The sequence below is a fragment of the Rhincodon typus genome, chromosome 24 (genome assembly GCF_021869965.1).
Source record: "Rhincodon typus isolate 14 chromosome 24, sRhiTyp1.1, whole genome shotgun sequence".
Classification (NCBI taxonomy): domain Eukaryota; kingdom Metazoa; phylum Chordata; class Chondrichthyes; order Orectolobiformes; family Rhincodontidae; genus Rhincodon; species Rhincodon typus.
The window spans coordinates 2232294-2245683 of NC_063355.1; the positions used below are offsets into that span (position 1 = coordinate 2232294).

The 13390-nt window shown below is 42.3% G+C and overlaps 1 protein-coding gene across 1 annotated transcript; it reads left to right on the plus strand.

The window, feature by feature from the left end:
• Positions 1–159: 159 nt before the first annotated feature.
• snrpd3 (small nuclear ribonucleoprotein D3 polypeptide) lies at positions 160–9337 on the plus strand. Its single transcript, XM_020515293.2, has 3 exons — positions 160–319; positions 7839–8031; positions 9144–9337. Exons 1-3 carry the CDS (start codon positions 194–196, stop codon positions 9203–9205), a joined length of 381 nt encoding a protein of 126 aa, XP_020370882.1. The 5' UTR covers positions 160–193; the 3' UTR covers positions 9206–9337.
• Positions 9338–13390: the final 4053 nt, after the last annotated feature.

Here is a 13390-nt window from a genome sequence, read left to right on the forward strand (position 1 = left end):
AAGTGGTCTCTGTCGCACTGACCCCTACAGTGGGCCAGAGAGGGCTTCCGGTTAGAGGTATTCTGGGACCCAGGAGGACCCGTCGGCGCGGTTTTCGCCGGGACAGTGGAGGACTGTTAAAGCGGTGTTCGCTGGGATAGTGGAGGACCGTTAACGAGCTGAGAGTGAAAGGCGCGCTGAGGTAGGAGGAATCATGTCGATCGGAGTTCCCATTAAAGTGCTTCACGAGGCTGAGGGCCATGTGGTGACCTGCGAGACCAACACCGGCGAGGTTTACAGGGGAAAACTCATCGAGGCTGAGGATAATATGAACTGCCAGGTAAAGCGGCTCGTTCCGGCTGGGCGAATGGGGCTCGGTGTGGGGGTGGTGGCCCTTTGGGGTAGGGGGGAGGGTGAGAGCTCCCCGCAGTCTCTGTTCCTTCATCACCCCCACTGGGTCATCGTCTCCTTGCTGATTGTTGGATTTTGCTGTGTATACATTTTACATTGACTGCTATTCTAACCATCTCCATTGGCTTTTAGCCTCTGCTGTGCTTTGTGCTGACGAAATGCTGTCTGCAACCTGCAGCCTTTCTGGTTTCTGAAAAAATTCTTCTCAGTTTCTCCTATTTAACTTCCCAATGCTCATTTTCGGCTGGGCTACCTTTACCCTTATCGTTTTTATCTTCAGGGTTGTACTATTAGGTACAGGAGTAGACTATTCAGGCCATTGGGCCTGCTCTGTGGCTCCATTAATTACGGCTGATCATCTTCTCGTGCTGCTTCCCTGTGTTGTTTTCATATTCCTTTGTCATTAGTCTCCAGCTACTGAATGATTTCTGTTTTGAATATATTCACTGAGTGCTAATCTGTACTGATCCCATCTGCCTACACATGCTCTGTATCACTTTATTCCCTGCCTCTTCATGCATCTGTCTAAATGCTTCCTATGTTACTGTAGTATCTGTTTCTCCCACCTTCCATAGCAGTGCCTTCTAGGCACCTACTACCCATTATGTATTTTAAAAAAAAGAATTCCTTCAGACATCTCCTTTGAACTTTTCCACTCTCACTTCAAACCATGTCCCTAGTTTTTGACATTTCCACCTTGGCGATAAAATCTCTGACAATCCATGCCTCTCATAATTTTGGACCAGGTCATTCCTCAGCCGCTGAACCTCTTGCAAAAACAGTTCAAGTTTGTCCAATCTCACCTTTTATAGTTAATACATTTCAATCCAGGCAACATCCTGGAAAACTTCTTTTGCACCCTCTCCAAAGCCTCCACATCCTTCCTATAGTCTGGTGTCCAGAACAGCGCACAATACTTCAGACATGGCTTAACTCAGGTTTTATACAGCTGCAACATGCCTTGCCAACTTTTATGCTCAATGCCCTGACTGATAAAGGCAAACACATTGTGCACCTTTTTTATCACCTTATCACCTTATCCGCTTAATCTGATGAAGGGTCTAGGCCCGAAACGTCAGCCTTCCTGGTCCTATGATGCTGCTTGGCCTGCTGTGTTAATCCAGCTCTGCACCTTGTTGTTATGGACTTGGACTCCAATATCCCTCTTTATTTCAATGCTTCTGAGGGTCCTGCCATTCCCTGTATACTTTCCTCTTACATTTGACTTCAAAATAAATGACCCCACGCTTATCTGGAATAAAATCCATCTGCCATTTCTTTGCCTAACTTTCCAACTGATCGATATCTTGCTGTATTCTTGGTAATCTTCCGCACCATCCACAACTCCACCAATTTTTTTGGTGTCATCTGCAAACTTAACTAACTAGACCACCTATATTTTCATCCAAATCATTAATGTTTATTACAAACAATAGAGGTCCCTGGCACCAGTTCTTGTCCTGGCAGCAGCAAGAAATCTCCAGTAGTTTAATCACCTTGAAATCATTGCCAAAGTACTGATTTGCCTTTCTAACTGTTGCAGCCCCTGCATTCTAGCTTTTAGTGACTTATGGATGTGCACGCCCAGATCTCTTTGGCTACCCACACTTACCAACCTTTGTGAACTTAAGAAATATTCAGCCCCTTTTTCCATCAAGGTGAATAACTAATCATATTATATTCCATCTGCCGTGCTGTAGCCTATTCACTTCTTGAAGCTTCCTTGCATCCTGCTCACAGCTTGCATTCACAACCAGTTTGGTGCTATCAGCAAATCTGGAAGTACTACAATTGGTTCCCCACATCCACATGTAGGTTGTGAACAAATGTGGACCTAGCACTGAACCTTATAGTACTCCACTGGTAACACCAGCCATCTGGAAAATGAAGCATAAATTGCTGGAAAAACTCAGAAGCTCAGAATCTGTGGTGAGAAAGCTGAGTCATCATTTCGGGTCCAGTGACCCTTCCTCAGAACTGCAATTTCTGTTACTTTCTGTTTTTTGCTTCTGATTTCTAGCATCCACAGTTCTTTTGGATTTTATCCTGAAAATGATCTATTTATACTGTTTTCCATCTAGTAACCAGTAACCAATAACCAAAGGGATCCAGGCTAGTATATTTCCTCCCCCTACTATTCCATGCACTCTAATGTTACTTGCTAATGTCCTGTGTAGGACCCTATCATAAATCTTTTGTGAATCCAAATACACCTCGTGCACTGGCTCTCCTTTTTATATGCTACAAGTAACATCCTCAAGAAATCTCCAACAAATTTGTTAAACATGATTTACCTTTTATAAATCCATGTTGACTGCATAATTTTATATCGTTCTTTTCTAAACATCAAACTATCACATTTTTCATAATTGATTCTAATATTTCCCAACTACTGATGTCAAGCTGAGAGGTCTGGCGCTCCCTGCTCTCCCTCAATCTCTCTCATTAATTACTAGAGATATATTTACCATCTTCTAGTCAACAGGAACCATTCCAGAATCTATAGAATTAGGAACCAACAATGCATCCACTATCTCCATAGCTGCTTTTTGTGTAGTGACTGAGGTAAAGCTCATCTGGTCCAGGAGATTTATCAATTCTTGATCTTGTTAAATTTTTTTAAGTACCATCTCTTGGCTCTTCAGCTTCCATTACCAATGCCTCTCCTGTTCAATTATGACCACTTGTGAGCCTGGGGGCTTCAGGACCTGAGGCCCCTAAGCTCACAAAGATATTTCGTAATATTCTCTTATGGACACAGTCTGGTGGTTTCCTTTTCATCTAACTTGACAGAGGACAGGCATATGTGGTTAACTGTTAGCAGGTGCAGTGCTGAGAGACTGTTGTTAGAGATCAAGGCTTCATCTGCCCTCTAATATGGATATAAAAGTTCCTACGGCTCTGTTACTAAGAGGAGGAGAGTTCGCTCCAACCTCTTGGTCGATTTTTATCTCTACTCCAAGAACAGCAAACGTGATTAGATTATTATAACATAGCTGTTTGTCAGTGTTTGCTATCTGAATGTTGGTTGCTGATTTTCTATGATACAATAGTGACAACACTTCAAAAATATGGATTGTTGTATGGTAGAACAGAATGCAAGTATTGCTGAAAAGGAGATATTTTTTCAAAGTTTTTTTTGTCTTGCACTCATCAGGAGGGTTGTCAGTTAGGCTGGCAGTGTAGGTGGGTTTGTGCGTACTGGAAGCTACATGAGTTAATACATGGGGGCCTGTTCTCTGCAGACTGAAAGAGCATGAGCGCACACACAACACCTGTTTCAACCCCACATCGTAGGTGACACATTTTCCTGGTTCATGTCTCAGGGTAATGCCCTGACCAGTCTAGAGTCAACCTGCCTGGTTTAAAATTTAGACAAGGCCTGGCAGTTAACTGTGAATCATCTTTAACTGGTTCATTCCCCATGGGAAACCTTCTGCTAGTCAGAGCCCTCTTGCCAATCAATTAACACTCTCCTCTAATAGAGTATAAAGTTGGTTTTACTTTTGATTTTATCCAGAGGATGTGACAGAATCTGATGGGGCCTTAATCAGGTATTAGGGGAGAATCATTCTCCCTTTTCTCTTCCAAAGGGATGTGGACCTTCTGCTGATGGAATTCAGAGCTTGTCGACCAGAATTGCCCAGGAGCTCCTTGTCTTTACTTTGTCATAGAGTCTTACAGAATGGAAACAGACCCTTCAGTCCAACCAGTCCACACCGACCATGTTCCCAAACTAAACTAGTCCCACCTGTCTGCGCTTGGCCCATATTCTTCCAAACCTTTCCTATTCATGAACTTATCCAAATGTCTTTTAAACATGATAACTGTACCTGCATTCACCACATCACCTGGCAGTTCACTCCAGACATGAACCACTCTTATGTACTTAAACAAAATGTTGCCCATATCCTTTTTTTTAAATGTTCGTCCTTCAAAATATGCCCCTTGGTTTTGAATGCGCCCACCATCCTAGCAAAAAGACCTTTTCATTCACCATATCTATGTGCCTCATGATTTTATAAACCTCAATAAGGTCACCCATCAACCTCCTACACTCCAGTGAAAAAAGTCACAACCTTTATAGTCTATTTTTATATCTCAAACCCTCCATTCTTGGCAACATCCTGGTAAATCTTTTCTGAACCCTCTACAGTTTAATAATATCCTTCCTATAACAGGGTGACCAGAATTGCATACAGTACTCCAGAAGAGCCTCACCAACGTCCTGTGCAGCCTCAACATGACATCCGAACTCCTAGACTCAAAGGTCTGAGCAATGAAGGCAAGCATGGAAAACATGTTCTTAACCATCCTGTCTACCTGAGATGCAAATTTCAAAGAATTATTATGTGAACCTGTAGGTCTCTCTGTTATGCAACACTACCAGAGCCCTCCCATTTTTTATATATGTCTTGTCCTTGTTTGTTTTACCAAAATGCAATACCTCACCTTCATCCAAATTAAACTCCATCTGCCACTCCGCAGCTCATTCACTCAATTGATCAAGATCTCTTTGTAGTCTTGGATAACCTTCTTCACTGTCCACAGTACCACCAATTTTGATGTCATCTGCAAACTTACTAACCGTGCTTTCTATATTCTCATCCAAATCATTTATATAAATGACAAACAACAATTTGCCCCCATCAGACACTCCTGGGGTGTGGACAACACTGGGTTAAGCCTAGAGCAAAGCTAACTCTACTTTTTTTTTAAAAGCAGAAAAATCACAGTTTCCCCGACTTTTGATCCAAAATGAAACACCAGTGACTCTGGAAAAAGAAAAACAACAAGTAAAAAATGGCTTTTCTCAACTATATCGTTCCCCCCTCCCAACTCTTTGGGAAGGGGCAACAAGGAATCAAAATGTAGAATAAATTTTGCTTGATAAAATAACAGCCCCCATGGCTCTTCCAGTGGGTCAAAAATTGAAACAAAGGAAAAATAAGACAGCCCTCCTCCAGGGGCACCAACCCAAAAAACAAAACACAACTCAAAAGGCAAAATGGAAACTTGTATTACAGAAACAAAAAGATTTACTAAATCAAAATGTTCTTGTTCAGGTTTGTGATGCTGTCCAGCCACCCTGGTGCCCATCGGTCATGAAAGGGCTCAACCGTACTGGTGAGCACCAAATGCCCCTCCTCCAGGGTTGCCTGAACACGGACATAACCATGAAAGAGGGGCAGACAGTCAGGGACAACAAGCCCCTCCTTGATCTGCTGCCTGGACCTGTTAATGACCATCTTGGCCAGACCCGGGACAAAAGCTACGAGAAGGTCCGTAGTCTTGTTCACCCTTCCCTGTACCGGTTGTCCGTAGATTAGGAGTGGGGCTGGAGTGCAATCAAAATTTCAACAGCAGCCCCTTCAAAAAAAAACAAAAACGGGCTGCAGATGAATGCACTCAACATATAAGTGGAAGACTGCCTCCTCCAGGCCAGAGAACGTGTACGTGGTCTGGCACCCGATAAATTTGCTTAGTCACTGGTTGCACGTGAGAACAACCCTTTACCATCACTCTGTCTTCTGCCGTTAAGCCAATTTTGTATTCAATTAGCAAGCTCACCCTGAGTCCTATGTGATCTAGCTTTACAAATAAGTCTACCATGCGGAACCTTGTCAAGGCTTTACTAAAGTCAAAGTAAACAATGCCTTCTGCCTTATTCAATCTTTTTGGCTACTTCATTTAAAAAAACTCAATCAAGTTTGAGACACTATTTTCCTGGCACAAAACCATGCTGATCAACGCTTGCCTACCCAAACGCATGTAAATCCTATCTTTCAGAATCCCCTGCTACCAATGCCAGACTCTCAGAGCTGTAGTTTTCAAGCTTCTCCTTGCAGCATTCCTTAAAATGGCACAACATTAGCCACTCTCCAGTCCTCCACCCACGCTTATAGATGATACAAATATTTCTGCTGGGACCACGCAATTTCCTTCCTAACTTCCACAGCATTCTGGGATACACTTGATCAGGTGCTGGAGATTTAGCCACCTTTTATATTTTCTAAGACCTCCAGCACTTCCTTTTCTGTAATGTGATCTGTTTTCAAAACATCACTATTTATTTCCCTGAGTTCTCTACACCCCATTTCTTTCTCAACTGTAAAAATTGACATGAAATATTCATTTATATCTCTCCCATCTTCTGAGGTTCAACACAAAGATGACCTTATTGATCTTTAAGGGGTCCTACTCTCTCTCTAGTTGTTCTCTTGCACTTCATGTATTTGTAGAATCTTTTTGTATTATTTTTAATCTTGCCTGGTAGTGCTATCTGATATCGCCTCTTTGCCTTCCTGATTTCCTTCTTAAGAATGTTCCTACACGCTTTATACTGTTGAAGAGATTCAGTTGATCCCAGTTGTCTATATCTAAGATTCTTTTATTCTTGACTGGAACTTCAATATTTTTGTTCATCCATTGTTCCCTACTCTTACCAGCCTTGCCTTTCACTCTTAACAGGAACATAATGCATCTGAATTCTCATTATCACACTTTTGCAAGCCTCCCACTTGTCTGTCGTCCCTTTGTTATTGAAGAGTTTCCTTCTCTATATAATTTATTCTTGGTTTTAATCATTCCCAGCAAGATTGCACCCTTCGGGTCTGCTCTGCCATTTCAGTGGGATCATGGCTGATCTGATTGTGGTGAAGAACATAGATGTCTGTCCCCACAACTGTCGAGTCATTTATGTATCAAAAGTCTGTCTAATTCAGCTCTGCTGCTGTCTGAGAAAGAGAATTCTGAATGTGAACAACACTCTAAAATAAGAACGTAGGACCAGGATCTGTATATTTGGAACTTTTAACTTTCACTTGTGATTTTACAAAACTTAGAATAATACAAGGAATGAGAGGAGCCTGGTGTTCCAATTCTTCCCTTTCTTCCAAATCTACTCTTCCCGCTCGCAGCCTCCCAAGTTTCAATCGTTTTAAGTTTCTGCGAGTATTCTTCATACTGCCCAAGAGAAGGTCTCTCCTGTATCAATTGTTACCACCCTGATGTGTGCCGATCCAGAGCTCAGGTGTCTGCTCATCAGGGCTATCTGCAGCAGGATTTGAACCTCCTGGTTCAGAGGTAAGGGTCCCAGCATTAGGCCAAAGTCTCGCTCTGTGTCCCTTGCTGCAGGTTTCTTTTCCAGTCCCATCTTTCAGATACAGTAACTACTGTGTTCCGTTTTGGACAGATGTTTTATACATCTCTGTATGTTTTAGAGCTGTGTCGTCCCAGTGGTTTCAGCTGGTGTCTTAGTGATCTATTAAATATGAGATGCCAATAGTCCCTCTCTCTTTAGATACGTGTGTGGTGTTTCTGTATTGTGGACAGTGCTGTGCTGGCTTTATTTTCCACTTGGGTTTTGTTACTGAATATTAACTGTTAACATAATTGTGCCCCCCTGGTTTCAGAGCTGACTGACCTTGTCCCCATTTGCTCTATAGATGTCCAATATCACTGTCACCTACCGGGATGGGCGCGTGGCTCAGCTAGAACAGGTCTACATCCGTGGAAGCAAGATTCGCTTCCTGATACTACCTGATATGCTGAAAAATGCACCCATGTTAAAGAGCATGAAGAACAAAAACCAGGGAACTGGGGCTGGCCGAGGGAAAGCTGCCATCCTCAAAGCTCAAGGTTTGTGTGTCTGTGTCCTAAATCTAGGCTTTTACTGGTGGCATTGAGTTGTCTGTTGCCCCTCACCCCCCTCATTACAGAGCCTGCTGAGGTCACTACACTGTACTTCCTGATACCTGGAATATTGAGCTATCACCAAGGGGATCAAACTGTCCTCTCTACTGCCAGTGAAAGTACTTGAACAGGATGCCTAGTTAGAAAATCAAGGAAGAGTACATTTCTACTTGATGGACTTTGATAGATTCTTGGGCACAAAGAGATGTAGAGGTTCACGTGGATGTAGAAGTGCAAACTGAATTTATGGATTGACTGCTGACCTGTTTTACAGCAGTGTAGAGCAAGCTTCACTCTAACTAACCCCCTGCTGACATTGTCCTGGGTATGTTTGATGGGGACAGTGTCCAGGAAGCTTTATTTCAGCATAAAAGAATACGAAGACAGTAGCAGTAGCGGCAACTTTATTCTCTGTCTCACCCTTTGCTGTACCTGTTTTAGGTGTGTTTGATGGGGACAGTGTCGTGGGGCTTTGCTTTCAGTTTTAAAAGTACAAAGAACCTTACTTTTAGTTTAAAAGAGTAGAGAGAGGTTTACTCTGTATCTAACTCTCTGCTGTCCTTGTCCTGGGAGTGGTTGATGAGGCAGTGTTGAGGGAGCTTTACTTTCAGTTTAAAAGAGTAGTGGAAGCTTTACTCTGTACCTAAACCTATGCTGTTCCATACTTTGGAGGATTTCATTAGATAGTGTAGAAAAAGCTTTACTTTTAGTTTTGAAAGAATAGAAGCAGCTTCACAGTGTGTCTAACACTGTCCTGTACCTATCCTGGGAAATATTCATGGCGATAGTGTAGAAGAAGTTTATTTTCAGTTTAAAAGATTAGAGGCAGCTTTACTATAACTAACCCCAAGCTGTATCTGCCGTGGTAGTTTGATGGGGTCAGTGCAAAGGGAGCTTGACTTTTAGCTTAAAACAGTAAAGACAGCATTACTTTCAGTTTAATACAGTAGAGGCAGTTTGACTTTTGGTTTATAAGAGAAGGGGGAGAATCTATTCCCTCGAGCACTGCAAAGTCACGAAGACCAAATCATTGAAATTCAATTTTATTTTTTCCACAGTGGCTGCTCGAGGGCGAGGCCGTGGGATGGGCCGTGGAAACATTTTTCAGAAGAGGAGGTGAGGCAGTCTCTGCCTTTTCTCATTACCCAGGAGGAGTTCCAGGATTTCTTTGTGTATTTTTATTTTATAATTCCGTAGAATGACGAAGTCTGGTTTGTTTAGATATGTTGCCAATAAAATGTTCTTTTCCATAGCCTATGTCTGTGTTTTATCTTTGCAGATGTATGTGATTAATTAGCGAGATAAACTGCTCTTCTGACAGTGACCATGCTGAATTCTGTCTTGATTTGTCTTTCTTCATCCTTTTTTCCTTACTTACCACCTTTATTTTCTGTCATGGACTCTTTTCATCATTGAATCTTATAAAATAAGCTGTGATTATTGGACCCATCATGTCTGAAAGAGCCTTCTAAATAGTTCCACTGCTTTGTGCTGTCAATCTATCTCTTTATAATCCCCTCTCCAGTGTCTGTCAGATTGGTTCACTGGCAGCAAAACTGGATTTCAGCATTGCTAAAAAGAGACATGAAGATGAAGTTTTCTTTTAATCTTGCTCTCATCAGCACTGAAGTGCGAAAGAACAACAATTTATGCAAGATTGGAAGATGTTGATTAGTATAGGAGTGTAAGATCTGTTAATTGTCGATTTGTGCTAATTAAACTGGTCCGGTTATTGCCATGGGGAATGTAGCAGGTATTTGGTAGTTTCCTGCCCCTTTCCTCTATGAAACAGTGCAATGTCTAGACCTGTTACCTGCAATCTCCGGAGTGCTCTGTGTGAATATTTGTAGCTTCTAGCATGCATGAATAAATTGCACTATGAGCTCAAATGGTACACTTGAATTGCTTTCCAGTATAGTTCTGAGTGCAGTCAAGATTGTTCAGTAAATGATGTCCAAAGGCGAGTCATATTTAAGATTGAACACGGTGTTATGAGTTTTGCGACTGCTGGCTGGACGTAGTTGGCACACTAGCCGCTGCAGAAACTGAAAGTGACATATTTGCTAACACGTAAGATTTGTAGCCCATGTAGCTGGCATCACATTAGCGCTGAAACTCCTATAGCATGTGTGATCAGCTAACAGTAGGTTGGAGGGAGGATTGTATGGTTCACAGTGTGAGATGCGCACACCCTGTAAGTGCAGACAGTCCTGATTCAAGGACTACCAGACATATGCATTCCACTGGGACCTAGCCAGAAAGAGGATGCTGCGAGGGCGTTTGGTCTTCTGATTGAAGAAGGAAAAATGCTATTTTATTTGAGGCTTTAAATGGCTGCAAAACTTTGACTCCATTACCAAGTCTTTAATCAGCAGGTATGTTGTGTTGTAGCTACCACAAGTTTAAGCAGAGCTTATTTACCCCTTCCCCAAGGGAGGAGATGCACTTGTGTGTTACGCAGTTGACAAGGGTGTCTTGATTATTCAAGCAAGTGCACGTACAAGTCTCCTAAGGATGACACTTATTTAAGATAGGGATCGCATGGTGGCTCACTCACTCAATACATATTTTCAAAATCAAGATCCTGTCCTTTGGAGGAAGGTGGAACATGTTCAGGTATTGTGAGTTTTGCATTAAACAAAAGCCTGGGGACAATAGTTATCTAGAGTTTTTTATGGTAATGACTATTAAGAATTTTTGCCACTCATTCTGGAGAATAAATTATTACCTTTTGAAATTTGGCATTCTAATGGAGAGACAGCGGAGTTACAGAAATCTCGCTGGACTGGTAATTCAGAGGCACAGGGTAATGGAGACATGGGTTCAAATCCCAACATGGCAGCAGGTGAAAATTCAATTCAATTAATAAATCTGGAATTGAAATTGGCCTCAGTAAAGGTGACCATGAAACCATCGTTGATATAAAAGCACATCTGATTTACTAGTGTCCTTTAGGGAAGGAAATCGACCGTCCTTACCTGGTCTGACCTATGCATGACTCCAGATCTGCAGTAATATAGTTGGTTTGAAATGGTCAATCAAAGACAATTAAGGCAGGTAACCAATGTTGTCCACATCCTATGAAAGACTTCTTTAAAAATACTGCATGTATCTTGATAAATGCAAAACAAACATGGTGGCTCAGTGGTTAGCACTGCTGCCTCACAGTGCCAGGGACCTGGGTTCAATTCCAGCCTCGGCTGAGTGTTTGCAGAGTTTGCACATTCTCCCCATGTCGGCGTTGGTTTGTTGCTGTACAGTCCAAAGATGCACTGGTTAGGTGGAATGGCCATGCTAAATTACCCATAGTGTCCAGGGTTGTGCAGGTTGTATAGATTACCTTGGGAAATGCAGAATTACAGGGATTGGGTGGGATGCTGTTTGGAAGGTCAGTGTGGACTTGAATGGCCTGCTTCCATACTGTAGGGATTCTATGAAACCTGTTAGTGTCAGTTGCACAAACTAATCACAATGAGCACATTGTCCCTCCAAATGACCACCTTTGTCTATAGTCATCACAGACCAGCATCACCTCAAAAATTGTGTATGGAGTACTTGCATTTAGTCAATGTGTATCAGTCATCAATAACCTATTTTTATGCATAAATAAATCAACTGGTTTAGAAGATTTGGGCAGGACTGGGACAGAAGTCAGGAGGGTGGGCTGTGCTAGTGCTGTTTGGGAGGTTTTAAGCAATGTGGCAGGAGAATGGGAACCTGAGCAAAGTTGAGGGAAACATGGACAGAAATAAAAGACAGAAAGGTAAGAAGCAAAAGTGGAAGGCAGAAAACCAACAAAGGCAAGAAACGAATGGAGCCACGTGCAAAATAAACCTAAGAAGACAAATAAGGTTAAGAAGACTACATACGATTCCAGTTGCTCTTCTTTTGAAAGAATGTTGTCACACTTGACAGTGTGCAGAAAAGATTTATGTAAACTATATTTAAGACGTAGATGGGTTCTTGATTAGTAAGGGGATCAAAGCTTATAGACAAAAGGCTGGAGAATGGGGTTGAGAAACGTATCAGATATGATTGAATGATGGAACAGCCCTGATTTTGCTCCTATATCTCATGGTGTTATAGTCTTTCTTTGTGAATACGGAAACAAAGTATGTGTTCAATTCTTCTGCTATTTCTTTGTTCCCCTTTATAACTTGCCTGGTTTCTGACTGTAAGGGGCCTATATTTGTATTTACAAATCTTTTTCCTCTTCACACATTGAAAGAAGCTTAAGTATGTTGCTGGGACTGGAGAGTTCGAATTATAATGAGAGGCTGGATAGGCTGGGACTTTTCTCCCTGGAGGGTTGGAGGCTGAGGGGTGGACCTTGCAGAGGTTTATAAAATCATGAGGGGTATAGATAGGGTGGATAGCCAAGGTGGGGGAGTCTAAAACTAAAGGGCATAAGTTTTTAAAGTGAGAGGAGAAAGATTTAAAAAAGACCCGAGGGGTAACTTTTATCACGCACAGTGTAGTGTGTATGGAAAAAGCTGCCAGAGGAAGTGGAGGAGGCTGGTACAATTACAACATTTAAAAGGCATCTAGATGGGTATATGAATAGGAAAGGTTTAGACAGATACGGGCCAAATAGAACATAGAAGTACAGCACAGGAATGGGCCCTTCAGCCCACGATGTTATACCAAATATGACACCAAATGAAACTAATTCCTTCTGCCTGCCCTTGGTCCACATCCCTCCATTCCTTGCATATTCATGTGCTTATGTAAAAGTCCCTTAAATGCCCCTATTGTATCTGCCTCCACTACCACCCCTGGCAGTGCGTTCCAGATATCTACCACTCACTGTAAAAAAACCTGCCCCTCATGTCTTGTTTGAACTTGCTCTCCTCACCTTAAATGCATGCCCCCCCGCCCCCAGTATTAGACATTTCAACTCTGGGAGAAAGATTTTAGCCGTCTATGCATTTCATCATTTTATAAACTTCTATCAAGTCTCCCCTCAGCCTCTGCTGCTCAAGAGAAAACAGCCTGAGTTTTTCTGCTAAGTCTCTTCTTATAGCTCATACCGTCTAAACGAGGCAGCATCCTGCTAAACCCCTTCTGCACTCTCTCCAAAGCGCCACATCCTTCCTGTAATATGGTGACTAGAATTGAATGCAATACTCTAAATGTGGCCTTACTGAAGTTGCAACTGCAACATGACGTCCTGACTCTTGTACTCAATTTCCCAACCAATAAAGGCAAGCATGCCCATACGCCTTCTTTACCACCACATCCCACTTTCAGGGAGCTACAAACTGGCCAATGAGACAAGGTCAGATTGGGGTGACTGGCCGGCACA